The sequence below is a fragment of the Taeniopygia guttata genome, chromosome 21, assembly GCF_048771995.1.
Source record: "Taeniopygia guttata chromosome 21, bTaeGut7.mat, whole genome shotgun sequence".
Taxonomy (NCBI): domain Eukaryota; kingdom Metazoa; phylum Chordata; class Aves; order Passeriformes; family Estrildidae; genus Taeniopygia; species Taeniopygia guttata.
In genome coordinates this window covers 4,050,005-4,077,638 of record NC_133046.1, presented here as the reverse complement: position 1 = coordinate 4,077,638, position 27,634 = coordinate 4,050,005, and the positions used below count along the sequence as shown (strand labels likewise).

General features: G+C 49.5%; 1 protein-coding gene across 4 annotated transcripts in view; it reads left to right on the top strand.

Annotated features, from left to right (window-relative positions):
• LOC100222565 (kazrin) overlaps nucleotides 1-27,634 on the top strand; it is a 263,876-nt gene that overhangs the window by 228,936 nt on the left and 7,306 nt on the right. For 3 of the 4 annotated variants that reach the window (XM_030289383.4, XM_041720467.2, XM_030289385.4), the window contains one exon: nucleotides 20,720-20,911. In XM_030289383.4, coding sequence (XP_030145243.2) covers nucleotides 20,720-20,911 — 192 coding nt within the window. Of the gene's footprint in view, nucleotides 1-14,641; nucleotides 14,862-20,719; nucleotides 20,912-27,634 lie in introns of those variants that run through there. The other variant, XM_072917262.1, reaches the window with a different exon arrangement.

Here is a 27,634-nt window from a genome sequence, read left to right as displayed (position 1 = left end):
TGTGTTTGATGTGCAGATCACCAAGGGGAGAAAAAAAATACTTATGGAACCACAAATGTCTGGTTTGGGCATTTTCAGGGAGTTTTGTTTAAATTATACCCCAGGCAAAGGAGCTGGGGCGTGAGCTGAAAGCAGCTTGGTTTAACCCAGGGTTACAGCATCCAGGAGCTGAGCTGAGCTTGGGCAGAGCTGCAGAAGAACAAACTCCAGGAGCTGCAGGTGCTGACAGGGACCAGCACACACTGAGGTGGCAGCACAGGTGGCAGCTCGGGCTGGGAGCAGGAGGGCTCTTCCTCTTCTCCATCCCAAATCCAGCAGGAGCTTTGTAACCATGCTCTAGCACAGCCAATTTTCCCCTTATCCCCACCACCTTTTATCCCAGGGTTACAGCATCCAGGAGCTGAGCTGAGCTTGGCCAGAGCTGCAGAAGAACAAACTCCAGGAGCTGCAGGTGCTGACAGGGGCAGTGGGGCAGGTGGCAGCTCGGGCTGGGAGCAGGAGGGCTCTTCCTCTTCTCCATCCCAAATCCAGCAGGAGCTTTGTTACCATGCTCTAGCACAGCCAATTTTCCCCTTTTTCCCATCACCTTTTATCCCAGGCCAGGAGAAGGGCTGGGATGACACCTCCTTGCCCCCCACCCATGTGCTGAGCTCTCAGACCCATGTGGGAGGGAGTTGATTCTGGTGGGGTTTGTGGGGGGACCTTTGGAAGGAACGAACCTCATGCCTGCAGCAAAACCTTGGGCACGGTCGCTTATGGGTTTTATCTGGCAGAGGATAAAATATTCCTTTCCAATGCACTTGGCAAACAAATGAGCGAGGCAGAAATACAGATTGTGTTTGCTAATGGTAACAGGCTGCCAAAGAATGTGTAACCCGCTATTCACTGGGAGGGAAATTCCTCCTTCCATTCCTCTGAGGGCTGCAGAGTCTGGGACTGCAGCTCTGCTGCTTCTCACTCCGTGTTCTGCCCCAGGTTTTTGGTGGTGGGGGGGAGGAATTACTGCTGTGATGAGGGGGCAGAGCAGAGTGAGCAGAGCCCTGGCTGATGCTGGTTCATGGGGAGCTCCTCGGGGCTCCAGCAGCTCTTTGGGCAGCAGAGATAAATGCCAGGGGTGGAGAGGAATCAGATCTGGGCGTGCATCCGCAGTGCCCCGGCTGCTCTGGGGAGAGCTGCATCTCCAGAGAGGATTTTGGAGCTTAGTCCAGTTAGATGGAGCATTTCCCCAGCTCCCCACATCTTCCTGGGGCTCTCTCTGGGATGCTGAATGCCTTGCATGAGGTGAGGACCATGGATTGCTGTCCTGGCACAGTCTGTGCTGCAGTGCCAGGGGCAGGTTTTGGCCATGGGGAGATGCAGCAGCTGGGGCAGGGTGTGTGCTCATTGCAGCAGGGTGTAGGGGGGATTTTAGGGTGAGTTATCCCTGAGGAAAGGGGTCTCACCAGCTCCTGGGACACGCTGGCTGGGGCTGAGCATCCTCCTCAGCTCCCCACATCCACTGGGGACCAGATTTCCAGTTAGAAACGGTGTTTGGCTTTGAAGTTAACATTTGCAGCTTTGGGGATAGATGAGAGGAGAGCTGGAGGATGGGGAGATGATGGAGAATATTCATGTGTGGAATTATCTCTTGCAAATATTATTTTTTTGGAGTGTGCTTTCTTTCCTTCCCTCCCCCCCCCCCCCCCCACCACCATCGTGGGTATTAATTTAAAACATGCCTTTGACTTCAAATTAAACAATACACATTAAAAAGGCCTCCATGTATAAGTGAGTAACATTAGACTGCAATAAATTATTTTTGGGAACCCCTCCAGGAGATGGAGAGGACTTGGGAAGTGCAGGATCCACGAGGGTTGGTGGGAATGTGCACGTGAGCTGAGGGCAAGGATGTGTATCCTGGAGAGTAAAATCCTGCACAGGTGAGTCCAAGAGGCAAGAAGTAATTGTTTTGCAGAAAACAAGGGGAGAACAATCAATTTTGAGCCTTTGGGGGGCCTGAGCATCCCCTTGGTCAACCTTGGCAGCCTGTCTTGTCCCTCCCTGGCTGGGTGTTGCAGAGTGTAGAAGGGCTGTAATTATTGAAATGGTGTGTTCAGGAGAATTCAGCCTCTCATTTGGTTTGTCCTAGTGACCCTTCAGCAACTGCTGGGGGAGGTTTTGTGGCAGTTACCCAGCCTGGGCACTGCCATATGCAGAGGGTTGGGATTCTGGCTGGGAGCTGGGATGATTCTCCGTGTTTTCAGTAAGGCACAGCTGCTCCCTGAAATATTCTGGCAGTGCTTGCAGAGCCATCTTCCCTTGGTTTGCTTCCTCCATCACCCCGTATCCACACTGGGTGCTCTCTCAGGGGGTCCCTGTGCTGAAGGGAATGCACTGAGCCTCTGGGGTTACCTCTGTGCCCCATTACTGCTCCATCAGGGCAGGCACTGTCGCTGCTCCCTTAAAAAAAAACTCCTGGGTTATCTAAAAATTAGGTTTTTAATTCACATTTGCAACAGGTTTGCAGTTCCTCTGGGTTTACCTGTGTCTTTCCTCAAATACCTGGTGTACTCAAAAGCCCAGGAGTAGGTGAAAGAAATTCAGTATCACAGATGGATTTCTCTGTTCCTGCCTCACTCTGTGTTGTATTTTGTACCACCAGTACGATCCAAACTCATTATTTTCCCCACATGGCTCTTTTAATCTGCTTTTCTTCCCTTCCTCTGCTGTGATGGCAGAGACTATGAGAAGTGGCTGGAGCAAATGCCGTTTGTCTGGCCCTTGAGTCCAGACAATTTGGATTAAAATATGTCTTAAAATTAAAACCCCAGCCCTTAAAATATTCTTATCTTCCCAAGACACCCTTTTCCTCCCTGGGGTACGTTTGGAGAGAGATTCCTGCATGTAAATCTCCTTGTTTTGCTGTTGCAGAGTGGTGAAGGCTTAGAAACCCCCTTGAAGGTATGAATGGGAGCTGGTGGGATTTAGCTGACCCCAAATAAGGACAGCTCCTGAGGAGAAAAGCTGCCTTTGGGACAAACCTCACTGTCCTGCAGCACATCCTCGTCTCTGTTCACCTTGAGGAGAGCTTTGTGTGGTGCTGCCCTCTCACAGCCAGGCTCAGGGCAATGTGTAGCTCCAGGGAGCTTGATTGGTGACCCCAAATCTAAAAATAAAATGTTATGAAAATTAAAAAAAAAAAACAAAAAAACAACACTTTCCTCGATTGCAAATCATTTCCCAACTGAAATAAGTGTGTAAAGCACCACAGATAACATCCAGTCCTGCCCTATTTAAGGCAGAGGAGAGTTCCTTTTGGACACATTTTCTCTGGATATGTTTTTTGGGATGCTGTAGGGATTTCTCTGGAGAGCAGCTCACACTTTCAGCCCTTCTGGATCTGCAGCCTCCCCTCAGGGCTGCTTCCAGCCTGTCCAGCTCGATTGCATCCACTAAGGAAGGGAATTTATGACACCTTGCAGGTTTATGGGTGCCTTTCACCATATAATCAACCTTAGTCACAGGGCACCCAATTTCCAGGAGTCTGTTCCCAAAGCTCCCAGCATGCAGGTGCCCCTGGACATCTCTGCTGCTGTATTTTGATTTTCTCTGCCAGTGCCTGGGTAAAACTGCCTTTGCTGAATTCCCCTGGAGCCCTGCTTTCCTTCCCTGGCCAGAACTGGATCAAATAATATCTCTGCCACACTCTGGAGATAAGGCAGGAGCTGAGCAAACCTGCCACTATCTCTGCTTTAATTTTTCCTTGCAAATAGTGTGGAGCCAATGCCTCTCTGCCCAGATCAGCTCCTCTTATCAGAGGGATAATAACTGGCTCACTAACCAACATAATTCCTCTATAACCCCCAGCAATCTTTTGGGAGGATTTTGCAAGTGGCTGAAGAACAGAAGAAAATCTCTGGCTGTAGAATTAATTGGTAGAAAACCAAGGCAGCATTTGACCACGTGCTTAAAAAAAAATTTAAAAATCAAAATACTCTGTGTATATAAATACAGTGACTGCATTTCCACTTGTTTCCTCTTAAGTGGTCCCTGAGTGGCTCCTGCAGATGCAGAATGTGCAGGAAATGCAGGTGCACAGGATCATGGTCAAGTTTGGGATTTCAGCTCTCCAAAGCTCCAGGGCAGTGCTGCAGGTCTGGGGAAGTATTTTGTGTTTATGGGCCGTGTCTTGCTGTGGATGCTCTGGGGCTGTTGTGCAGCTGCATCCCCTCCTCCCTGCCCTGCTGCTCTCCCAGACACACACATCCACGCCTGGGCAGCTCTGACAGCCCAGGGGATGATTTTTGTCTCCAAATCTCTGGTTTTTTCTACGTTTTTGGGTTCAGATTGCCAGCGGTTTCCTTTCTGCTCGCTGAGCCGTGGGTGTTGAAAGCGAGCTGAGCTGACAAAAAGCTTTGGGTTTCCTCCTTGATCCTTCTCCCCTTTTTTTTTTTTCCCTTCCAATAAAAGGAAATCAATAGCAGAGAGCAGCACCAAATCTCTGTGCTGCACGATCGGATTCTTGTCCCAGGAACGGGCTGGGATTATTGGCTCTCTTTGCACTTTGAATTTTAATAGCATTAACTCTGGCCTAGTCATGTTCTCCTAAAATCCCATTTCAAGTTGCCTTTGTAAGGCAGGAGCAGACACCACTCTCTGTGTTTTTTTCCTCCTCCCTTGCCTGCAGAAATCACAACCAGAATTAAGAGACAGATTTTGAAGGTTAATACTTCCCAGATTGTTTCCCTCTCAGTTGTCATTTCGGGATGGTTTTGTTTTCTTTCTGATTGCATCAAATATTTGTACTCCTGTGGGGACTGTGGTGCGAGGGTGAATCTCCCTTAAGAAAATAAAGGGATTTTTTCCATCATTTTTGTGGCGTAGCTGGGGGGAAGTTGGTGAAAAGTGGCTCAAGTGGGGCTGTGCTGTGCCTCTCCAAGAAGTTCTGAATTATTTAAGGCATCGCTGAGACTTTCATGTTTAGGAATATTGAAATGGAGACCCTTTCACCCAGCCTGAATTTTAGATACTTTTAATCTCACAGGCGGCCTCTGAGAGAGGGGACTTGGCCCAGCACAAAACAGCTGGATTATTTTTTAAACATCCCTGTTTTACCAAGTAAAAGAGAGTTTTGAAGAATTTTGAGGTTTTGAAATATTTTGGGTGTGCTCAGCAGTGTGTGTGGTGGGGGGGGGGGGGTTATGGGTGTCTAGTGTGTGAATGATCCATTGTTTTTTTTTAATTTTCCCTGTTATAAACCTAATCCTGGAGTCATTTGGGTGCCCCTTCTCCCATTCCAGTCCCACACACTGGTGCTTGCACTAAGTAGAAAGAATTGCATTTGGCTGTGGCTTTTTTTATCTCCTCCAAATCCCCCCATTGCTTTGGGTATTTTTATTTTTTTTTTTTTGTTATTATTGGCCTCATTTATTCAGTACAACAATGTTTTTTCTGGAAAAATGCCCAGTGCTGGGCACAGCCTGGGAGAGGTCCTGTGAGGGCAGTGTAGAGAAGGTGGATCACTGCAGAACCTTTATGTGAATAAATAGCAGGAAATAATAACATCTTTTTTGTCTTCCTCAAGTACCACATTGAAAACCCATACTTGAATTATTACTCTTGATCATATTTAGCTTTGAGTTAATACAATTGCTTCTTGGCTACCTGTCTCTTAGGATCATGTATGGCTTATTTTCATTTTCTAGCTCTGGCTATTCGAAAATCATGGTTTGGGTTATGAAGTACATGTGGAAGGGGTGAGGGTTCCTGCTATCAGCTGTGCTCGCTGAGCCTTGTGCAGCACATGGGGGAAAATGCAAAAGTCTTTTCTATAGTGGTCATGGGAATTCATTTGTGAGAATTTCGTGAGTCTGAGTGAAAAAATAAAGTTTGGGAAGAGAAGAAAGAAAAGAAGACTCCAGATGCAATCATTACTGTGAGATTTGTGATGAAGTGATGAAAACTGGCAGCTGCTGTTGTTGCACATCTTGCTCCAATAAAACTCTCCTTTCTTTTCCTCTTTACTCCTGTCCCACCTCCCTTCCCTGCTGCCCTGTGTTTATCCTTGGGTGATCTCAGGAATATCAGGGATGTCCTGTTGGTGCCACTGTGCCCTGGCTGCTGTCCCATGCAAGAGTGGCAGGAACTTTCCAGGCCCTGGATCCCTGGAGGTTTCCAAGGCCAGGCTGGACAGGGCTTGGAGCAGCCTGGGACAGTGGAACAGGATGAGCTTTTATGTCTCCTCCAGCCCAAACCATTCTGGGATTCTATAACCAAGTAAAACAGGGCATGGAAGGGTTGGTACATCCCCCCCTGACCTGAACTGAGCACTGGGTATTTCCTGGGGAGCTTGAGAAGGCGTTCAGTGCAGTTTGAAAATCAAATTAATCATCCCATCACCTATCTCCAGCCACGATGCAGCATCTGGGCTCACTGGGATTGTGTTTTTTTGGAGCTTGGTGTTCTCACCTGCTGCCTGCTCACTCACCTGGTGCTTTGCTGCTGCAGGAATTGCTGCGCTCCACTTCTCTGGGCTCTCCAGACAGAACATTGCAGAGTTGCCTTCCCCCAGGAGGCATCGCTGCTTTGCTTCATCTGGATGGAAATAAAAAACATGATTTTTTTTTTTTTTCTCTGCTTAGCTGGGTTTCAGTGCATCCTCACACCTTCTCTGGGATGTGTTTTTCCACCCTTACAAGATTTGATCCACTGAGTGTTGGGCTCATTCCTCAGGGATCCAGCCCCACATTCTAACCCACATATTCCCACCCTGATGCTGCCAGAACTTGGGTCTGTGCTCCTGGCTCTGACATACAGCTTCTGTGCCTTCTGTTGCCCCCTTTGGTTTTATTTATTTTATTTTAAATTTTGATTTTATTCTATTCTCCCAGCCCCAGGTTTGCCTGGTGCAGTGCCCTGATCACTCCCTAAGAGCAGCTCCCTGCTGCCTCCAAGCACTGCAGCACAAGCCAAGATGAATAAAAGGCTGTCACTTTTATTAACTTTGCTACCTAGTGTGGTGTTTAATTCCAGGCAGGCACCCAGTGCAGCCCTCTCAGCTTTAAATGGCTTTTCCTGCCTTTGGGAATGTGTGTAAAACAGATGGGGCAGCATTACACCACCCATTGCCACACTCCCATCCAGCAACACTGTGGGTATTTCAGAAAAACAAGCGTATTTTTGGTACTGGTTGGCATTTGCCTCCTCATTTTCAGACTGAAAAACCTCATTTCCAGTACTGATCTGGGGTCAATTTGGGGTTTTTGCCCAGAGAGATTTAAACTCCTGATCCCTACCAGTGTTCAAGGCCAGGTTGGATGGGGCTTGGAGCACCTTGGGATAGTGGAAAGTGCCCTGCCCATGGCAGGGATTGAAACAAGCTGAGCTTTAAGGTCCCTTCCAACCCAAACCAGTCTGTGATTTTATAGGCATGAGTATATTTGTTTCATTACAGTCAGGTGTGCTGTAGTTACACTTTGGTGGGGAAATAAAAAATGGTTTAAAACCTCCAGGTGTGTCCTGAACCTCCTGGCAGGGTAGAACAAACATTGCAGTGAAAAGTTTTAATAAGCATAGAGTAGAAGTTCAGTAAGTGGTGCATAATAGGTAAGTAAAATATTGTCTCTCTTGATGCTTAAGCACTTGGAAAAACCTTCAAATTTATTTCATTTATTTTCAAAAAATATTAGTAATAAGAGGAGAAAAATAAGATTTTTGAAACAGGGCTCTGGGTTTTCAGGGTGAAATGCAGTGGAGTGGGAGCAGGATGCACTGGGGCACCTGAAGCCTGATGTGGGCTCAGCCTGTTGATTTACAGATGTTAAATCAACATTATTCCCCTAAGCACCAGAACCTGGGGAGTTTTCCTGCTGTCAGCCTGCCATGAAATCGATGGGCAGGGAGGAAGCTGCTCGTGCCATCCGTGTCTGTGTGCAGTGCAGTTATTTTTATCTAATATATATTGTTCCTGGTGGAATTACTCTGGCCCTAACCTGTAGATAAGGGCTGTTACTAAATGAATGTGAGCTCTACCTTGAAGGTTAAATTGCTGCCTTGCAAGGTGATGAGGAAGCTGGGGGAGATGTTTACCCTCCTCCTCTGAAAAAAAAAAAAACCCATGAGCTCCAGCTCTGACCTGGCAATTTTGTTGAGTACTACTTGAAAAAGGCAAGTATTGCACTGAAATGCTGTGTTTAGTCCTCTGAATTGCTGAGTCTCCCTGATTAAGGTGCCCACCTGCTGCCAGCTCTCAGGTGGGATCCCACAGCACTGCAAGAGGCTGCCAATTTCCCCATAAATTTGGGAAAGCTCCTCACAGACATCCCCAGGATGCTGGTCACAGCTGGGGGATGGCGGATTTTTGGATTCTCCTCAAAAGCTAAGTGGCAGCTTCAGAAAGTTATTATGGCCAAAAGCACCCAGTTCTTAGTGGCACCATCATGGTGGTGCTGGCCCTGCAGGCTGGATTAAGCCCAGCCCTGCTGTTGGCATCTTCTGGGTGTGAGATAAATTATTATTAGCCAAGGAAAATGCTGCTGGTCCTGCCCCTCCCCAGAGTTTGGTGTGGAAGGATTAGGGTGGAAAAATCAGTAGGAAAACATACAGACAATGGCAGAAATGGTGGCTGCCCTGCCCAAAAGTTGATTTTTCAGCTGGCAACCAAACCCAGCTATATATTTAATGCTGGCTTAGCCAAGCAGGAGCAGGTTGGTGGTTGGAAGGTTGCCATGGGATACACTGGATGGGTAATATTAGGATTTACATCGCTGGAGGCTTCCCCTCACACCCTGGAGGCATTTCTGTTCCTGTTTCTGGCTCAGCTCAAAGGGTTGGTCACTGAAATGGAGGCAGGGTGATGGATCCATGCAGCTCACCGTGTCCAGGGAGCCTCCCTGGCTCCATCCTCACAGGGGATGCAGGAATGCTGGGCTCCATGCAGGAATGTGGGGCTGCAGCCCTGGAGCAGTGCTTTATCTGCAGGTCCCCTTGGTTAACAAACAGGGCTGCTGCAGGTTTTTAGAAGCTGTTAGCATGAACCATTAACTCTTCCTTTTAATTATTCAGGTTGCCTCTTTTAAATTTCTTTTTTAAGTGGAGCTAATAGGCTTTGCAGAGGAGGCTTCCAACCACAGCAGTTCCTCCCCAGAGGAGCCCTGTTTGTGCATCGCCAGCTAATCTCTTTTCTTCATTATCCCTTATCTTTCTCTGGCTGATTAATTGCTTTCAATTGATTTATAAATATTCTGTTGATACACACAGTGACAGGAGGGGAATGGGATATGTCCAGGCTCAGAGGTCATTGATCTGTGCAGCCCCTTGGGCTTTCCTAACCTGCCTCACAAATCCCAGACATCCCAGCCAGGCTTCATCCCTGCTTTTTTTGTCTTTGCAATTCCTGCAAGCAACCAAAAATTGGGCTGTAGCATCACTGGGACTCTATGCACATGTACAAGCCTTGTGCCAAGTGAGTGTCGGGTTTTGGGTGTAAAGAAATGAGGTTTGGGTAAGTTTTGGTTGTGTTGATGAATGCAGCAGGTTGTGTGGGCATCATAAAAACCCATTTTCTATACTGAATTCCCTAATATACATATATTTATAGATAGATATATATATGTAGGTGGAGTGGTTGATGAAGACAGATCTTTAGAAACTCTGTGCAAGCTCCAGGGCAGCTTAAAAAAAAATTCAAAGGCAATAATAGCTGGGTATAAAGATAGTGGCCAATATCAGAGTGCACCTGCCCACCTTGAGCCCTATTAGAATCACACGTGGCATTGAGGCTGTAAAGCCATTTTTGGAAACAGCACATTTATACACAGGGATAAAGCATTAAGCTGTCCTGACACACTTCCCATTTTCCCTGATATTTCTTTGCATGCAGCCTGTTCCTTCCAAGTGCCCCTATGATCCCTGCAGAGATGGGCTGGGCTGGGAGGCTCTGGGGACACGGTGGCCCTTGCAGTGACATTCCTGGGTGTGCTGTGGGAGAGACAAGGCTGCAACAAGAAAATTATTCCCAAAATTTGAGACTACCCACCATGCATATCTGGGGTTTGTTGTTGTCTGATTTATTATTATTATTATTATTATTATTATTATTATTATTATTATTATTATTATTATTTTCTTTCTCTTTCCCTGTACAGTGACTGGTGGCACTGGTACAACCCCAGCGTGTGGCAGTGTAATTACACATTGCTAATGAGCAATTGCAGCTCCTTTAGCAGCCCAGCCTGACACTTTATCGGGTATTTGCAGGAGTGGTGTAATTTTTGTATCATCATATATGGTAAAATATTCACTGCAGCATGACATGGGATGAGGTTCAATGAATAATGTAAAACCCAGAATAACACTGAATCTATAAGAGATGTGCTTTTTCCCCCCCCCAGCATTGTTTTAAAAAGGAAAATATTGATTCTGGTGGGGCTCAGCAGTTCAAAGCTCTCGGAGAACTCACGTTTTGCTGATCGATGCCCACCCTGTCCCTCCACAGACGTGCAGCTGTCTGTGCCACCCTCAGCTCAGCTGTCTGTGCCAATTTGCAGCTGGATCCAGATGTTGCAGAAGCGCAGCAGGTCCTGTTGGGTTCAGGTGAAATTACCCTCTCCATAATACATCAATTTTTTTTTCCCCAGTTACTATCTTTGAATGCAAATTAGGATGGATAATTTCTATTTGTTTTCCTTTTTAACCAATTTCCCCCTATTCTGATCTGTGTCATTTGTATTTGCGGGCCATTATCTTAGACTCATTACAGCCTTTTAGCATTTGAATGAAAATATTGTGAAGAGCCCAGAAGTTAGGCATAAAATGTCTGTGATAAGTATAATCCTCGTGATAAAATTAAAAAACACAATAGAAATAACTGTGATGAGCTTAGGAAGTTGTACCAAATGAGATTGGAACCAACGTGATAATGTTTGCCCTTTCCCTGTTGCTTTTTTGCCTCTTTAAAACAGCTTTTACTCTGCTGGTTTAAAGAAGGGGAAAATGGCCTGGATAGGGGGGAGCTAACAAAAATATTAAGATTTTTCTCTCTATCGAGGCTTTCATTAATAACTGCAAAAACTCTTGCTGATGCACGTGTGATTTTCAGGAGCTTAAAATACTCCGACAGCACTGGAGGAGGAGGAGGAGGTGCTAAGCTTTGCCAAGTTCCTCAATGAAAATTACTCTCAGCGCCTCTGGTTTTGGAGCCAGATCGATGTTAATTAATCCTTGCCTCGCTCGTTACGTTCTCCAACCTCAGCGCCATCGGATTTGAGCTCGGTAAGAGCAGATGGAGGTTCCCAAAACGCCTCCGAAACTCCCAGCCGAGCGCTCTCCTCCATGACAATGCCAATTTGTCATGAGTGAAATGTTTGACAAAAATCTGTCATTTCTGAGAGAAGTTTTTCCTTGAAAGAAAAACCAGGGGGAGAAAAGAAAGCGGCTCTGTTTTGAAACATGTCCTCGCTCTGTTATCTTTATTTTGAGGAGGATGGAGAGGGGGGTTTCCATGGTGGGAGAGAAGTTTTAGTAAGTTTTTTTGTAAGTTTTCCTGGAAGCAGGGGGCATTTTGAAGCAGGAGATCTTGTGTGAGGTCTCCAGATTTTTCTGTTCTGGTGGCTTTTCTGGACAGCTCTGTCCTCCAGGTCAGATGTGGCTCTCTAGGGCCAGCTCCTGTCTGAAGGTGCAGGGATGCATCACTGGCCTCCCTCAGCAGGGCTGAGGTTGCTCAGCAGTGGCTGCAGGTGCCGCTGACACTGCTCCAGGGCAGTGACACACAGCACCAGCCACATGCTCAAGCTGCATTTGATCAGCCACCAGCTCCTATTCCGTGTTGTAAGGAGGGAGAACTGCTCCCTTTGGAGCAGCAGTGCTGAAGCTGAGTTGCCTTTTCACACAATCATAAGATCATCAATGTTGCAATAAGATCATCCAGTCCAGCCAACACTGCCAAGGCCACCACTAACCCATGTCCCCAGGTGCCACATCCACATGTCTGTTAAACCTCTCCAGGGCTGGGGACTCCACCACTGCCCTGGGCAGCCTGTGCCAGGGCTGGACAACTTTCTGACCCACCCTGACTCTCCACTGGCAGTCTCTGGTGGGCCCTGCCCTTGGGGGTGGTGGTTGGGGGTTTTTGGCGGAGCCAGGACAATTTTTGGTGGTGACCACCTGTAGCTTGCTTGCTTCAGAACCATAACCCTGGTGAGACCACCAAACCCCAGGAAGCTGGAGATGGGACACCTGATTCAGGTTTGTCCACTGGTGGGGGTTGTTAAATTTGGATCAGCCTGCTGAGACCTTCAGAGCCAGGCTTGGGTGGGAAGGGTCTCTCCTGCCCCTGAAGAAGGGTCTTGGCTAGGGAGGGCTGAAGGAGGCTGGCCAATGTGGCAAGAAGAGCCAGACCCATCTGCATTGACACCAGCATTTGTCCTTTTCCCAGCACCAGCAGCAGCCAGAATCCACAGGGATGACTCCAGGGACAGAAATACCTCCCTGGCCTCAACTTTTGTGTGGCTAAGGCCAGGGACCACCACTGGCCATGTGCAGTGGCTTGATCCAGAGCAAGGAAAGGAGACCAATACCAACCCCAGTTTCACCACAACCAGAGGTGACTGCTGCCTGTCACAGGGACACGCTCCGTGCCAGAGCAAAGATGATCCATCTTTGACTTCAGCAGCACCATTTGCCCTTGTGCCTTCCGCAGGATTATTAACCACAAAGGAAGGGGCAGGGCAGGGGAATCCTCGCGGGTCTGTGGCTGGGTCAAAGAGCAGGTGAGCTGCGCTGTCTCAGCCCGGCCGGCTGCTGGGGTGTGAGTAAGGCTGCTGGGGCAGCGTTAGTCAGCAGCAGGCAGCTCTCAGCCCAGCCCACCGGGCTCCTGTGCCAGGCAGGAGGCTGCAAGGGCAGCTCTTGGGGAGCTTTGGCCTTGTGCAACGCCTGTGACGTGAGAACCTCCTCCCTCCGCTTTGCTTCAGCACCTGCCCGCGCCGTGGCGGGTCACAGGGCCACCTTTGCCCCGGGATTACGCACCGGGCAGGATTAAACCCACGGTGCTTCCCGGCTCGCGTGGGGTGGCTCCGGCCGTGGCAGCGTTCCCGCAGCCCCGGGAGCGGAGCGGGCACGGACACGCTCCGACTTGATCCCCGAGTTGTGCAAGCAGGGTGCGATGGGAGGTGACGCAGAGCTTTCCTGGCCTTCCCGGAGCGGGGCGATGGGAACACCGTGTGTGCCATGGCACAGCCGTGGGCAGTGCCAGCCTGTTGCGTGCTCCGGGTTTGCTGCAATGAGAACCAGCGCTTGTTGCACAACAAAACCACCTCCCTTCCCTGCCGAGCTGCTGGCGAGGAAGCAGCAGGACAGGGAAGGGGCAATGCCCGCCAGCGCACTGCCAGGCCAGGAGGGTCACGGGGTGGGTGACAACCTGGTTTGGTGACCTCGGTGTACGAGGTGGCCATGGGTGCATTCCTTCCTAGCCAGGACAGCTCACTCCTCCCGCAGTTGCCTTGTCACCCACTTCCCCAAAACGTCAAAACCTACGGACACGGGGCGTGCCTCAGTTTCCCCATGCCTGAGATACTGCTGCTGTGGGGCGGGGAGCTGGCTTCACAGTGCCTGGCAGAGGCTCAGTGCTGTTGTGAAGTGGAATATGGTGGGGTTTTTGTCTTGGACTGTGTTTTATGAGCTTTGTGCAAGCACTGCCTTTGTGGGCAGAGCAAGAGTGCTGGGGCTTCAGAGTATCCCCCAGCCAGCAGCCAGCCAGGCAGGGCTCATCTAGTGAGGTTAACAGTGTAGAGACAGGCAAAAATTCATAAACCCAAAGCGCTTCTGCCCAGTTCTTCATTGCTTTGGCAGGTGACAAAATTTATAAAGAAGGTCTGCTTGGAAACAGGCAGCCCAAGCAGCGGGGTGAGGACAGCTAACAATGCACCTTAGGGAACAAAAATATTTGTATTAGGTAAAATTTCCTCACTGAAGTAGTGGTGCATAATAGGTAAACGTGCACCACTAGAACAGCACTCCTCAGGGGAAGTGGTGCAGGGGAAGGGGAAGCACTCCTCAAGCACTGGAACAGGATCCTCAGGGGAAGTAGAGTTGTTATCCCTGGAAGTGTTCAAAACAGAAGCAGATGTCACACTGTGCCATATGGTCTAGTGGCCATGGTGCTATTTGGCTTAAGAGTTGGACTTGATCTTGGAAGTCTTTTCCAACCTTAGTGATTCTATGGAAAGGCTATACCAGCGTGCTGGGTTTCAGAGAGTTTGGCTGTTCTGGTGTATTTTCATGTGGCTTTTATCACAGAAAGGCAAGTAGTCTGCGTTCTCAACGTGTTTTGCTTTGTCTCTGCTCACGCCATCCCGCATAAAATAAGTAACAACTGCATTGCGAGAATAAAACGCTGCACGTGTGTTTTCGTGGCCCGAGCCGTGGGGCTGCCTCGCCACCCTCCTGCCTCAGTTTCCCCCCGGGCCGTGGCTCCGGCCGCTCGGTGGGTGGCAGCGGCGGCGATGGATGCTCCCAGCCGGGAATCATTTCCGCCGCCGGTTCCTGCGCGGCCCCGGGGGCTCCGGGAGACTCGCGGGGCTCGGGGCTGTGCGGGGCAGAGCCACTCCTCCGAGCCGTGACATCAAGCGAGAGAGGTCAAATTCCCGGCGCAGGTAGCGCTGGCCGCACTTCCGTGCGCTGCCGGCCGGGAGCCGCCCCGCGGGGACCCCCGGGCCCGCCGTGCCCCGCCATGCAGTCGGAGCTGGAGAGGAGCGAGGCGGGGCCGTGCCGCTGCCCGCCGGGCTCCGCTCCGCGCCCGGCCCATTGTCCGGCTGCGCGGGCGCGGCCAGGGCCGCCCGCGGGCGATGCTGCGGCCGGGCCGCTGTCCCCCCGCTCAGCCCACGCAGGTAAGGCGGTCCCGCGGGGGCTCCACGGCAGCTCCACGGCAGCGGGCGTGCACGGCGGCTTCCCCTCCTCGCTTTGTGCTCGGAGCTCGCTTCCTCCCGGGAGAAGCGAAACAACGCCGGGGCCGCGGGAGGGTGGCGGGGTGGCCGCGCTGTCCCCACGGCCGGGCCGCTGAGGGGCAGGGCGGGGGCTCCGTGCTCCCGTAGTCCGTTCCCGTCTCCCGGAGGAGCTGCAGGAGGGCTCGGAGCCGGCTCCGGGGCGACCACCAGCCCGTGGCTCTTCTGCCGTGGGTGCTTCCCTCACGGTGCTTCCCTCACGGTGCTTCCCTCCGGGGCGACCACCAGCCCGTGGCTGCCTCCCTCACCCCGGCTTGCCCCCCGAGCCCTGCTCACCCCGCTGCGTGCAACAGGGGTTTAGATCGGGTTTTATTTGTTACAACCCCTGTGAGACACCCACCAGCGCAGACCGGAGACTGCGTGATGGAAATAATCCGTATTTTTGAGGTGGGGAACGCCAGGATATGGGGGTGAGTTGGCAGGCAGGTGGTGTCTGCACGTCCTGCCCCGGCTGGGTGATGGGGCGTGGGTCAGTGTGTGTGGCTGGGGGTCCTGAACCAGGGCTGTGACCGTGTGGGCACACCGAGGCCAACTCAGGAAATGGTCAGAAGTGTGTTAGTAGGGATTTTCTCTGGCTGGTTGAAAGCTTTGCCCTGAAATTCTTATGGATTATCTGTGGCCAGGTATGACAGCTCACTCATAGCATTGCAGCAGAAGCGCAGGGTGGAAAGAAAAGCTTATTTGAAAGTAAGAGATAGGTGTGCAAAGCCAGAATTCATTTGATTAATCCAAAAGCTCTGTTGAGCACCCTGGTACCCACCTGGGAGGAGCACTGGGTGGCTGACAGCTCCTCTGAGGTTATGGAGTGCCATGGTGCTGCGGAGATTCCATCCTGAGGGATGTGCCTGGGATGCACAGCAGGGCTGGGCTGAAGTGGTGATTTACAAATGTCAGACCCTTGCACTTATCCCCTTGAGGAGATGACGCTGTGGGGTGGGGAGGGGGCTCATTTTGAGCCACTGTGAGTCCATCGTGGTGCCCAGGTGCCAAAGGGAGAGGTTGGATGTATTGGCTTTGCCCCAGCAAGTCCTGGGCAGTGGCAGTAGCTGGGCCCTCTTACAAGTGGTTTGGGTTGGAGGGACCTTAAATCCCATCTTGTCCCACTCCCTGCCATGGCAGGGACACCTTCCACTATGCCACATTGCTCCAAGCCATGTCCACCTGGCATCAAGCACTTCAGGGGATGGGACAGCCACAGCTTCTCTGGGCAGCCTGTGCCAGGGCCTCCCACCCTCACAGGGAAGAATTTCTTCCCAATATCCCATCTAACCCTGCCCCCTGTCAGTGGGAAGCCATTCCCCCTTGTCCTGTCACTTCAAAACCCTTGTCAGAAGTCCCTCTCCAGCTTTCTGCACCTTTGCAAGAAGGAGGTCCCAAGCTGGGAAGCCACTTAAAAATCAGAGGGGATGAGATGCTCTTTAAAATACAAACTCAGCTCATCCCCGAGTCTTGAATCTTTATTTTTTTCTAAGAAGGTTCTTTATGACCCTTGAGTTTCTCATCCTAGGACAGAGATGTGTGTACATGTATATTTATCCTGCTGATGTTCTGGATAAAAAATACACCCTTGGCTTGTGCCCAGCAAAGCAAAAACCATCTCACTGTCAAAATCACAAAAGCGGCACAAAATGCAGCTTTCACCTGAGATACTGATTCACCCACACGAGCCTCGTCGTTTGTTCTGCATCCATTTTTAATATGTCCCCTCCAAAGGCAGAAATGCGTGTACAGCAATCGTGTCAGCTGAGTTACATGAAAAAAAAAAGGATTTTAAATGGATGTCTTTAGAGTGATGCCTGTTCCAAGGCCAGTAGAAGGCTTTGCTGCTGCATGGAGGGTTGGTCTGCTGCCCAGAGGAATCCAAGATGGGATTTGCAGGAGCAGGAGTGGAAACTTCAGCCCCAAATGCTGTCTGGAGATATTCACCACAATTAAAAAAAAAAAAAATTCATTGGCATTGTCTATTAACACCCATCAGTGGTTGAAGCATAAAGGATGCAGAATCCAGCAGTGTCATGGAAGTTTAATGTGATCAACTAAAATATAATTAACAGCCAATTATTTCAGTGGGAATGGTAGTTTTCATCAGTTGGTCTGGGAAATGTTTAAATTGCATTAATTTCATCTCTGCCCACTTGCAGCAGGTTTGGAAGGGCTTGGAATGAGTGATGGGGTTTGTTCATGCAAGGCAATATCTCCTTCTCCTCTGGGTAGTCAGGAATTACAGAAGGCACCCAATTCCCCTCCCCACCAAAAAAAAAGGTTAAAAAGAAGAGGGAAAATTTAAAAGGGACAAAAATATTGGAGGGGGAAATGCTGTGGAGGCTTTTTACATTGAGGCTGTTGCATTTAGAAGGTGATTCCTAATGGCAGATTTAACTTTGCACCCTGATATAGTGATGCCTGCAAGGGTGAACTGCAAAAAAAAAAAAGCATTAAAAAATATTCTCTTCTCCTGATTGCTTTTGCATCATGCTGGGGGGTGTGTGGAGTCCCTTGTGAGGGGCACTGAGCCCTGGTCCCTGCCAGAGAGGGCTGATGCTCACTGCAAATTCTTTTGCAGCTTCAAGTAAAGGCACAGCTCTATGCAGCTGATGGGAATCACACGGAAATCCTCCCTCAGCCATCTGTATGTGGAAGAAACAGAGGCTGAAAAGAGGTTCCTGAATAACTGACCCCATTTTCCCAGCTACTGGAACTTTTCTGTGAGGATCTCTAAGAGCTGCCTGCAAATGGCACGTTTCGGGTCATTTATTTAGGTACTTAAACTTGGCAGAGCAGGGGGGTTTTCTCCCTCCTGATTTAAAATTAAGCTAAAATTTCCCTTTTAAGCTGAGGGTCTTAATGCAAATTATGCCAATAACATGGGATTTCTCCACAGGACCCTTGTGAGCAGGAGGTGCTGGAGATTTGGGATGGAAACTTGGAGAAAAGTGATGGAGAGCAGATGCTCCATGCTGGGTGGGAGAAAATTTGTGTCATTTTGGTGGGCAGAATACCAGAGGAAGCATTGGAGTGATGGAAATTCTGTGCATGGGTGTCATAGGTGTGTGCCCAGAGAATTTGTTGCTGCCCCATCCCTGAAAGTGTCCAAGGCTAGGTTGGACAGGGCTTGGAGCATCGTGGGATAGTGGAAGGGGTGAAACAAGATGAGTTTTAAGCTCCCAACCAATCCAAACCAGTTTGTGACTCCATGACATTGGCAGTAGCCCTGAGAAGGAGTTGGAAAGAGGGATTTTCCTATCAAAGCCTGGCTGCATGAATTGTACTTTCCAATTTTACATATATATATATATATATTTATATTTAAACCGGATTTGGCTTTGCCATATATATAATGTATATGTAGCAAATATAGCTATATATTGCAAAGCATAATCATTTTTTCTACAGATACATACATATATATATATATATATGTCTATCTCAAATTATATGTCTAAAAAAGCAAGAATTTTGGATATATGGCTGATCAATAATTCAGGTTCTCCATAGGATTTGGCTTGCAGCCAGCAGCTGAGGAGCATGGTACTTCATGTTTCTGTCCAGATTACATCTGTAGTTTCTCATAGATTTTAATCCTTCAGCACTTTCTGCCTGGATCAGGAGTGAGCACTAAGTGGGGCTGAAATTCCCTTGTTACTTGTTTTGGAGGAGAGATGCTTTTCCATTTTTTCAGTGTTTCTAACCATGAGCAGAGGGGATCAGTGCATTTTTGGAGAGCTGCACTGGGCAGGGTATTACAGCACAGTGGGCCATGCCCAAGGACCTCTCTGGAATTCTTTGCTGCAGAATTCCCCCCGGGCTGTCTGTCCTTGGTCTTGTTTTCCCTCTCCCAGATCACTTCCTGCTGTGTGGGGATTTTCTTGGTTCCCACCAAAATGCTGCAATTTGCAGGAATCCATCGGGATCACTCAACCCTCTACAAGCTGCCCTGCCTCCATCCTCATCTGCTGGTTCATTTTTTTCCCAGGAACAGCCCTTGATGAAGTGGCATGTAAGGAAAGGTGAAAATGAGTTATCAGTGGGGGGAAAAAAAAAAGTGATTTGTTGCAGCCAGGAGTATTTTGTGGGGCTGCAGGGGAATTTCTGTGGCTGAGGAAGGCACTTGGTGGGGTTTGCACACTAAATACTCCACCATGTGTGAGCCCTTCACATCCTCTCAGGGTTCCCAGAGGCTGGAGGGGACACGCTGCATTTCTCCCATCCCTGGGGAAGATCCTGTTGGCCTTGGCCTCCTCCAGTTCTTGCTTTTTGCACGGATTTCAAGAAAGCACTTTGGGCTGCACCAAACCCCCCAGCCCAGAGCTCGACTGTTCCTCATTAGTGACTTTATTGCTAAATAATTTACAGAATGGGACCTTGCCAGTTTTCATTGGGGAAGCATTTCAAGTATGTGCAGCAGATTTTCTGCCTTCCTGGCGCAGCTGCCGGGGGAGCTGCCTCTCCCTGTCCTGCCAGCGAGCAGGAAACAGGACCGAGGAGGAACAAGGGGGAAAATCCCTGTCCTCCATGTCCACTTTGTGTCCTCCGGGCTCTCTGCTGCTCAGGGGCAGTGGGGGAAAGGACACAGCCACGGTGGTTTGGAGAGGAAGTGCTTGGGTTTAATTTCTGTTTCATTTTCCTGGTGACTGTGACGTGTGTGCTGGTGAGGTCATTTTTTCTCTGTGTCCGTGATGCCAACCCAAGAGGATGTGGATGTCACATCCCTGGAAGTGTTCAAGTTCAGGTTGGACTTAAAGCAACCTGACCTGCTGGAAAGTATCCCTGCCTATGGCAGGGAGTGGGACTGGATGGTCTTTAAGGTGTCTTCCAGTCCAAACCATTCCATGATTCTCTGAAATCAGTAAACCAATTTGGGATGTGAAAGAGCTTTTCAAGTGAGCAGTCACTGGGTGTAAATCTGCAAAATTCAGGATGTGAGGCTGTGGATGGAAGCATCATCTTCCTTTTTCTAGTCTCACAGTGGTTTTGTTGATTGTGCCCTGAGCATGTGGGTGGCTGGAGGCAGAGCTGAGATGTGTAGGAGCTCAGGAGCTCAGCTGTTGGACCCCAGCCCTGTCAGTGAGTGGTTTGGATAGAAAAGTCCTTCTTGGTTTCTTATTACTATTACTATTACATATTTAACATCTATTTTTATTTTTTTAATGCTAAAGCCATGACCCAGTGGAGGCTCCCTGCCTCTTTCCCATCACATCCATCTTCCTCCTTCTCTAGTCCCAGTGTGGTGCAGCTTTTGGGCTGTTCCAGCACCAGTGTGTGCAGGTTTTGGGCTGTTCAGCACCAGCATGGTGCAGATTTTGGGCTATTCCAGCCCCAGCAGTGTGGTGCAGGTTTTGGGCTGTTCAGCACCAGCATGGTGCAGGTTTTGGGCTGTTCAGCCCCAGAATGGTGCAGATTTTGGGCTATTCCAGCCCCAGCAGTGTGGTGCAGGTTTTGGGCTGTTCAGCACCAGCATGGTGCAGGTTTTGGGCTGTTCAGCACCAGTGTGGTGCAGGTTTTGGGCTGTTCCAGCAGCAGTGTGGTGCAGGTTTTGGGCTGTTCCAGCCCCAGCAGTGTGGTGCAGGTTTTGGGCTGTTCCAGCCCCAGCAGTGTGGTGCAGGTTTTGGGCTGTTCAGAGCAGGTTTGCCAGCAGGGAGGGGCCGCCCCAGCAGTGTTTCCCCAGGGTTTGGGTTTCCAGCAGGACCCGGGGCTGTGCTGGAACCATCACTCACTTCCTGACATTGTGTCCCTTCTTCCTCCAGCGCTGCTGCGGGAGGAGGTGGCCCAGCTGCAGGAGGAGGTCCACCTGCTCCGGCAAATGAAGGAAATGCTGACGAAGGACCTGGAGGAGACACACGGCAGCAAGTCCCCGGAGGTGCTCTCGGCCACCGAGCTGAAGGTGCAGCTGGCGCAGAAGGAGCAGGAGCTGGCACGTGCCAAGGAGGCTCTGCAGGGTAAGGGCTGCACATCCCTCGGCTGCACGTCTCCCTGGCACCCTCAGCTTTCAAAATGTTCATTAATGAAGAAAGGAAAAGCCACCCTTTTCACTTGGACTCTGCAGAGTGCATTCATCAGGTGCTCCTGGTGGGGGTTTGGTGTCCCTGGGACCCCCCCTGCTCTCCTGCCCCAGCAAGGGGTGGTGCAGAGCTGGGAAGGACTGGGGTGCAGCAATGGGATGAGAGGATTGATTGCAGCACTGCAAAGGAATTCCTCCACAGCTGTAGAGCAGAGCCAAGGAGCAGCTGAAATGCAGCTGGTGGTGGGGTTTGGGTTGGGTTTGAGCCCCTCAGACTTGCAGGAGGGAAGTTGCAACTTTGCTGGTGACTGCAACTTTCCTTGTCCCGCATGGAGTTACCTCCAGGTGACATTCAGGGTCTCCTCCTTCCTTCATGGCTGCCTTTGGGGGTTTTTGTGGCAGTCAGGGCTGTGCTCTCCCTTCTTTACCAGCACAGCAAGCCCTGGGACTGGGCGGTGTGGAGCAGAATACAACATTGCAGCTTTTCTGCTCTAAAACCAATCTGACCATAAATCCAGGCAGGATGGTTTGTTAGCTGGAGCTGGGGGATGATCCTGAGCAGGGAGGGCTCTCACGTGTCAAACCCTGGCAGTGCTGTGGCTCTAAATATCATCTCAAATCCCCAGCATACCGAGTATAACTTGCACTTGTCAGCTCATATTTGCGGATTATGAGGAGAAGCTGTCAAAAGTTTTCAGGCTCAGAGGCTGAGCAGCACGTGGGGAGCTGTGGGGCCTCTGCATCTCCCTCTGTCCAGGATGCTGAGATGCTCGGAGGCACAGGGAATTGGGCTGAGTCAGTATTTGGGGAAAGGACTTCAAAAACTTTTGTTATCACTCTCTGATGTACAAAAACATCCCTATACATCAGCAACAGCCAAAATACCTCCAAAATCCTGTCTCCCCCCACATCACCAGTGCAGCCTCAGGCAGCAGGAAATGCTCTGGGTTTATAGAACTGCATTTGGAGGAGAAAAACCTTAATTAGGGAATATTTGCTCCGTGTTGGATGGGGCAGGGGGGGAAGTGCTGATAAATGCAAAATGCAGAAAAGCGGAACTATTATAATACTAGTTACAAAAGAAATAAGAGTAAGAAGTCATCTCAGAAGCTGCAATGCTTCTGTATGTGCTGCTGTGGAGGACAGTCCAGAGAAAAAGTGAGTTTGGTTTGAAAATTGTGAGTATTTAAGTAATATAATGTTGTGGTTTTATTGGGCTTTTATTTGCCAATATTCAAGCTTCTGAGCTTGGTTTTCCAGGATTTCTTTGCAGGTGTGGTGGCTAGGAAGAGAGAATCTTAGTTGGCACTTGGATGAGCACATAGCAAGAAGCTTTTTTCAACTGATGCTCCTTCCCTGTCCTGCAATTTTGAGCAGCTTTTGTGGTTTTGGGAAAGTTGTCCAGGCTGGATCTGGGCTGGAGGCTCTGGGCAGCAGAGCAGGCTTGGCAACAGTGACTGAGATGGATAACTTGAAAACGAGATCAGCAGCTGGAGGGAAAAAAAAAATCCTTTTCTTCCTTTCTGTGAAAAATTGTCCAGAGAGAAACGTAGCCAAAAGTGGAGGAAAAACGGCGCCTGGTGACTGGTTCTGCCAGGGGAGATGGATCTGCTGGGGGATGCCCTGGGGAACTGCAGGACAAAGCTGTGCCAGGAGCACAGGGAAACTTGGCCACCCTGTCCTGTAGTGTAGGGACCTGTGTCAGTTGTGTTCTGCACCCAGAGCCCCTCCCAAGAGCAGCTCCTGCTCACAGCCTGCATTCCTGCATCCCCAGCCCCACATCCTCACCAAAGGCTGCCCCGCGTCCAGCAGCAGCGGCTGCAGCACCCCTGTGCCTGCAGCAGCCCAGGATCCGCGGTGGGTCCTGTGGAATGTCATTAGCAGATAAATTAGATGGAAATCTGTCATCGTGGCTGGCTCTGAGCCTGGGAGTGCAGTGCAGCTGGTTCAGATGGGTCTTGGCTCGTTGGCCCTGCTGCGGAGGGAAGCAGAGAGGCTTTGCTGGTCGGGTTTGCTTTTGGGGGCTCCAGCAGTATTTAAGAGCCTTTATTTTGCACAGCCACACAGGGTTTGGTTTGGGATGGTCTCCATGGAAGGTGGGTTCATTGTCCCCCTTTGGAGGTGCTTTTCCAGCCCTTCCCAACAGCATTTGGCACAGGGATAAAGCTGATAAGGCTGTGCTTCATCTTCCCTGTGCTGTGCTAACAGGTCCTTGCTGTGCAGGGTAGGGGCAGAGATCTGGCCCAGCACAGGGTGCTCTGCAAGAGCAACTCCATCAGTTTCTTTATTTCTGTCAGCATGTGCTTTATGCATCTTTATTTCACTTTTTTCTGGGCTAATTCCATCTCTTGCACTTTTTTTTTTTATTCCATTAATGTCCAATTAAAATCCCGTAGTGCTGCATCCTACCTTCCTCTCCCCTTCTGCCACAGCTGGGACTCTGAACTGTGCTTCCAGCATTAGTGCAGTTATTATTTCCCCCTCCTGGCTGGAAAGGTGTGGATGTGGTCTGGATTTCTGGTGTGGAAATCCCGAATGGGAGGAGTTGCAGACAGCTTTTTACTGCTGGTCCTGCTGCGGGCAGGGACTGTGCCCAAGTGCCTGGGGGACCTGAGGAGCCTCTTGGCTGGGTGACATCCATGAGCATGTGGGCTAATGGCAGAAACCCCATTTCTGGGAAGGTTTATCCAATATGCTGGAGCTTGCCTGCGGGATTATCACACAGAGAGCAAACCTGGTTTCTGTTTCCTTTTTGATGCCAGGGTGAAAACCTCAGGCTGGCATTCCCTGCTGCTTGGAAAGGCATGAACCAACTTCATGTCTGCTCCACATATGGGTTGTAGCTTGGTTTTCTACCTCCCTCACCTTCAGCTCAAAGCTGTGACTCCCCAGGAATGGCATTTGTGCTGGGGAGAGCCTCCTCCAGAGGTCCACAGCACCCTCAAAATTGCTGCAATGGGGGGGTGGGTAGCAAAGAAATGGGTGGGTGGGTGTCCCAATGGATGGATGACCCAGAAGATGGGGTTTGCATCAGGTGGATATCCCAGAAGGATGTGTGACCTGGCAGATGGGTGTCCCAGAAGATGAGTGTCCCACTGGATGGATGTCCTGACCGATGGATGTCCCAGCCATGGACCCAGCCAAGGAAGCCATCTCCACTATAAGGACATGGATCTCTACAGAAGACCTGTTGTTCTCCTTTCAAGACCCACCTGAAGTTTTCAGAAGTCATTGATCACCTTGTTGACAGCTGGGTCAGATTTGGAAAGCCTTTGGCTGTTACCTGGTAAATTCCCCCAAGGAGAATTGCCTCACCTAACTTTTTCATGAACTTTGACTTTGAGCTCTAATTTCCTGCCTGCCCCATACCTCCACACCCCCAGGAGTGAGTGTTGGCTCTGCCTGACACCATGGGACTTTGATGTTTCCAGCATCAAGATCTTCCTGATGGTGACAGCTGCCCCAGGGACCGCACGTGGCTCTTTAATTGCAAAGCAAGGAGCAGCACTGCCATCCTGATTTTATGGGTTAGTCATGGTGACAGTATTGGATTTCATGGCTGCAAGGAAGAAACAGGAGAAATTAAGTAAATGTTAATGGGACAGGATGGGTTTGCACATTCCTGTTGCTCGGGACATCGCTGGGGTTCCAGCCCTGCTCCCTGAGGATGCCCTTCCCTGCATTAGAAAACAAGTTGTGATTCAGTAAGTGATAAAGTCAGCTCTGATTCTGTTCCTGGCATGAAAATTCACATTGTGTGGGGTGAGAGAAGGACTTTGAAGTGGATGGGAGTCACAGGAAGCTGCTCTTTGCAGTTCGAGGGTGTGCTGCATCTTCTGCCAGTGCCCTGGTGTGTGTCTGGGCATTTTTGTCTTATCCCAGGAGTGAAACTGGGCAGAGATGCTGTTTCTATGGTTCAAGCAGTAGTTTTTCATCTAATACCACATTATCAAGGTAGTCACACTAATTATTGCTCACATGTCCTCCAAGGGAACCTCAGCCTCCACCTCATAGGGTCAAGGGTTGGATGTCAGTGATCCTTGTGGGTCCCTTCCACGTCAGGATGTTCTGTAATTGATATCTCCTTAATCTGATACTATTCATTTCAAAGAGGGAAGGCAGTATTTAGAGCAGCCCCCATCCTGGGGGGAGGTGCCTGGCTTTAGGAGCCAGGAGCTAATTCCCAGCTGGAAGCTGTTGGATGGTGAGATCAGACTGGGGCCACGGGGTGGTGACACTTCCAGTGGTGGCATTACTGATTGTTTCCAGCCCTGCTGCTGTCCCAGACAAGGCTGTGCCTCTCCAGTGGAGCAACTGGATTTTGGTTTCTCACACAGAGCTGGGAATAAAAGGTGTGGATTTTGAGGGGGTGGATTTTTAATTGTTTTGTCTGCAGGAGGAGCCCGGCGTGGAGCTGTTAGGTCTTTGTCCATCATTCTTCTCCCAAAGGACTGAGAGAGGATCGAGTGGCAGGAGGTGGAAGCTCAAATAACAAGAGGGAAGGGTGACCTGGTGCAGGTGGGGATGGTGGTGAGGGCTGGGGGCTTCACCCAGCAGATCCCAGCCCATTTCCCCATCTCTCCTTGATGCCAAGGCTGGTGCTGAGCTGCCAGGGGGGACTGCTGGGCCCCCCTCTCCTTCTGCCATGTGCTTTGAGGGGAGGGGAGAATTAATAATGCAAGGAAGAGAAGTACTTTCCACTCATGGTCTGGGTTTAGGATTTCTTGCTTCTTTTCTTGGGTTTATGAAGAGGTCAGAGGTTTGTCCAGAGCCCGCTGTGCCGATGGGCTGGGGGAGTTTATTTGGATACTTGTGGGGGTTTGGGATATGGAAACCTGGCCCTGGATCATCAGATTAAAGGAAAAAGCCATTTCACCTCCTCAGATGGACCTGACAGCCAGGGAAAATCTGCTTTATCCCTCCTTGGCTGGCCATGGATTGCACAGGCTCGTTTTCCCCAACCAAGTAATTAGCTGGGTTGTTTGCTAAGGACAAATTAAGCTGCTGCAGCAAGCGGGCCTCAATCCAGGAGCTGCTGGCAGCCCTCACAGCTCACTTCTGCCTCACTTTTTATTTTTCTCCTGCCTTTTTCAATTAATTTCCTATTAATTTGGCTTGGAATGAAGTTCTCAAATGACTGATAAATCTTCTTTAAGCTTAGGAGCTAATCGTTCTTGGAGGAAGGAGAGTAATAGAGTGGAGCAAAAAAAAGTGTGTTAATTTCAGCAAATCTCTCAAATATGAAATTCAGCAAATGGTAAACTGTCCTGTTGAGTTAATAGGAAAACTTCTGCTCTTGCAATACCCAAACCTCATAATCTTCTTGTAATACTGATACACTGGCCTAAATATTGGTAAACATTAGTATATCAATACATATTTAACCTTGGGAGATAGTTATCCTTCTTCTAATAGTGCCTTAGATAATCTTCTTTTTTTCTATTGGCAAATGATTAAGTGTTTTCTGTAAATCTTTAAGGGCCATGAACACTGACAGTAATTAAAGGAGTTTGTATGCTGTAGGGGACTAAGTATTTAATTAAGTTCATTAGGATTCTTTTGGTCGCCTCTAGCAACAGAGATCAGCAAATGTGACTTAAACTTTTACAACAGTGTCCCAAGTATCCTCAAGGAAATTAAATTTTACATACAGAGATACATACGTGTCTGTGGGGTCTGGGTCTCACCCCAATATGGTTCAGTCAACTTATCATTAACTTTTGCTTTTTAGCAAGTTTTTAGTTCCTGTGAAAGAATTGGGCAAGGGAAGGTGGTGGTTAAGTACACACAGGCAGTGGGAAAGGGATTTTTCAGAGACATGGGTGTGGTTGTGTTTGTTTTTAGAGGGTTTCTGTAGGAATTTCCTAAGATGGGAAAAAAGTAAGGGAAGTCCTGGTGTCGGAAGAGGCTGAGCTGTCCCATGAGGAGTCGTGTTCATTGAAGTGGGCAAGGAAGACTCCCAAGAGCTCCTTGTCACAGGACAATGTGAATTTTTGCAGCATTTCCTACCTCATTTTCTGGTTTTTGGTGTTCTGGTTTATCTCCAGTCCTTAGTGGCAGAATAGTTGGTCCAAAGAGTTTCATCTCTTGGATTTTAACAGATAAAAATCTCTATAGTCCAAAGCATCTCCCTTTTCCTCCACTATTTAGTTTGATTTTCTCTCCAATATTTTTATCCTCTCACCTGCAAGCCCCCTCCTTTCCTTACAGCTCCATTCCAAGTACTTGATTTCTGTTCATCTTCCCAGCACACAGAGTAAAAAATAGTCCAAAAAGTAGAGTAAAACCTGTGCACAGAAGTTCATACCCAAATAAACTTCTCGAGACTGTGGTTATGACAAGCTGGGGTGGGACATGGAGCTGCAGAGAGCTGGATTTTGGGGGTGCTGCTCTGGTTTTGGGGTCTGTTCCACACTTGTGCAGGGCTGGGTGATCCCAGAATCAGCTTATTCTGCCTGAGGGTGACTGGGGGATTCACTGCACAGCAAATAATGGTGCTCTCCCTGCTTACACACAGGTGGAAAATGAAATCAAAAATGCCTTTTGAGGGCTCCCAGCCACAGGAGGGTGGGAGCAGAGCTCCCCTGTGCTGGGGGAGCAAAGGCTCAAAGCCAAGGGTGCCAAAGGTGCCTGAAGGAAATTCATTCCCCTTTCAGAGTGC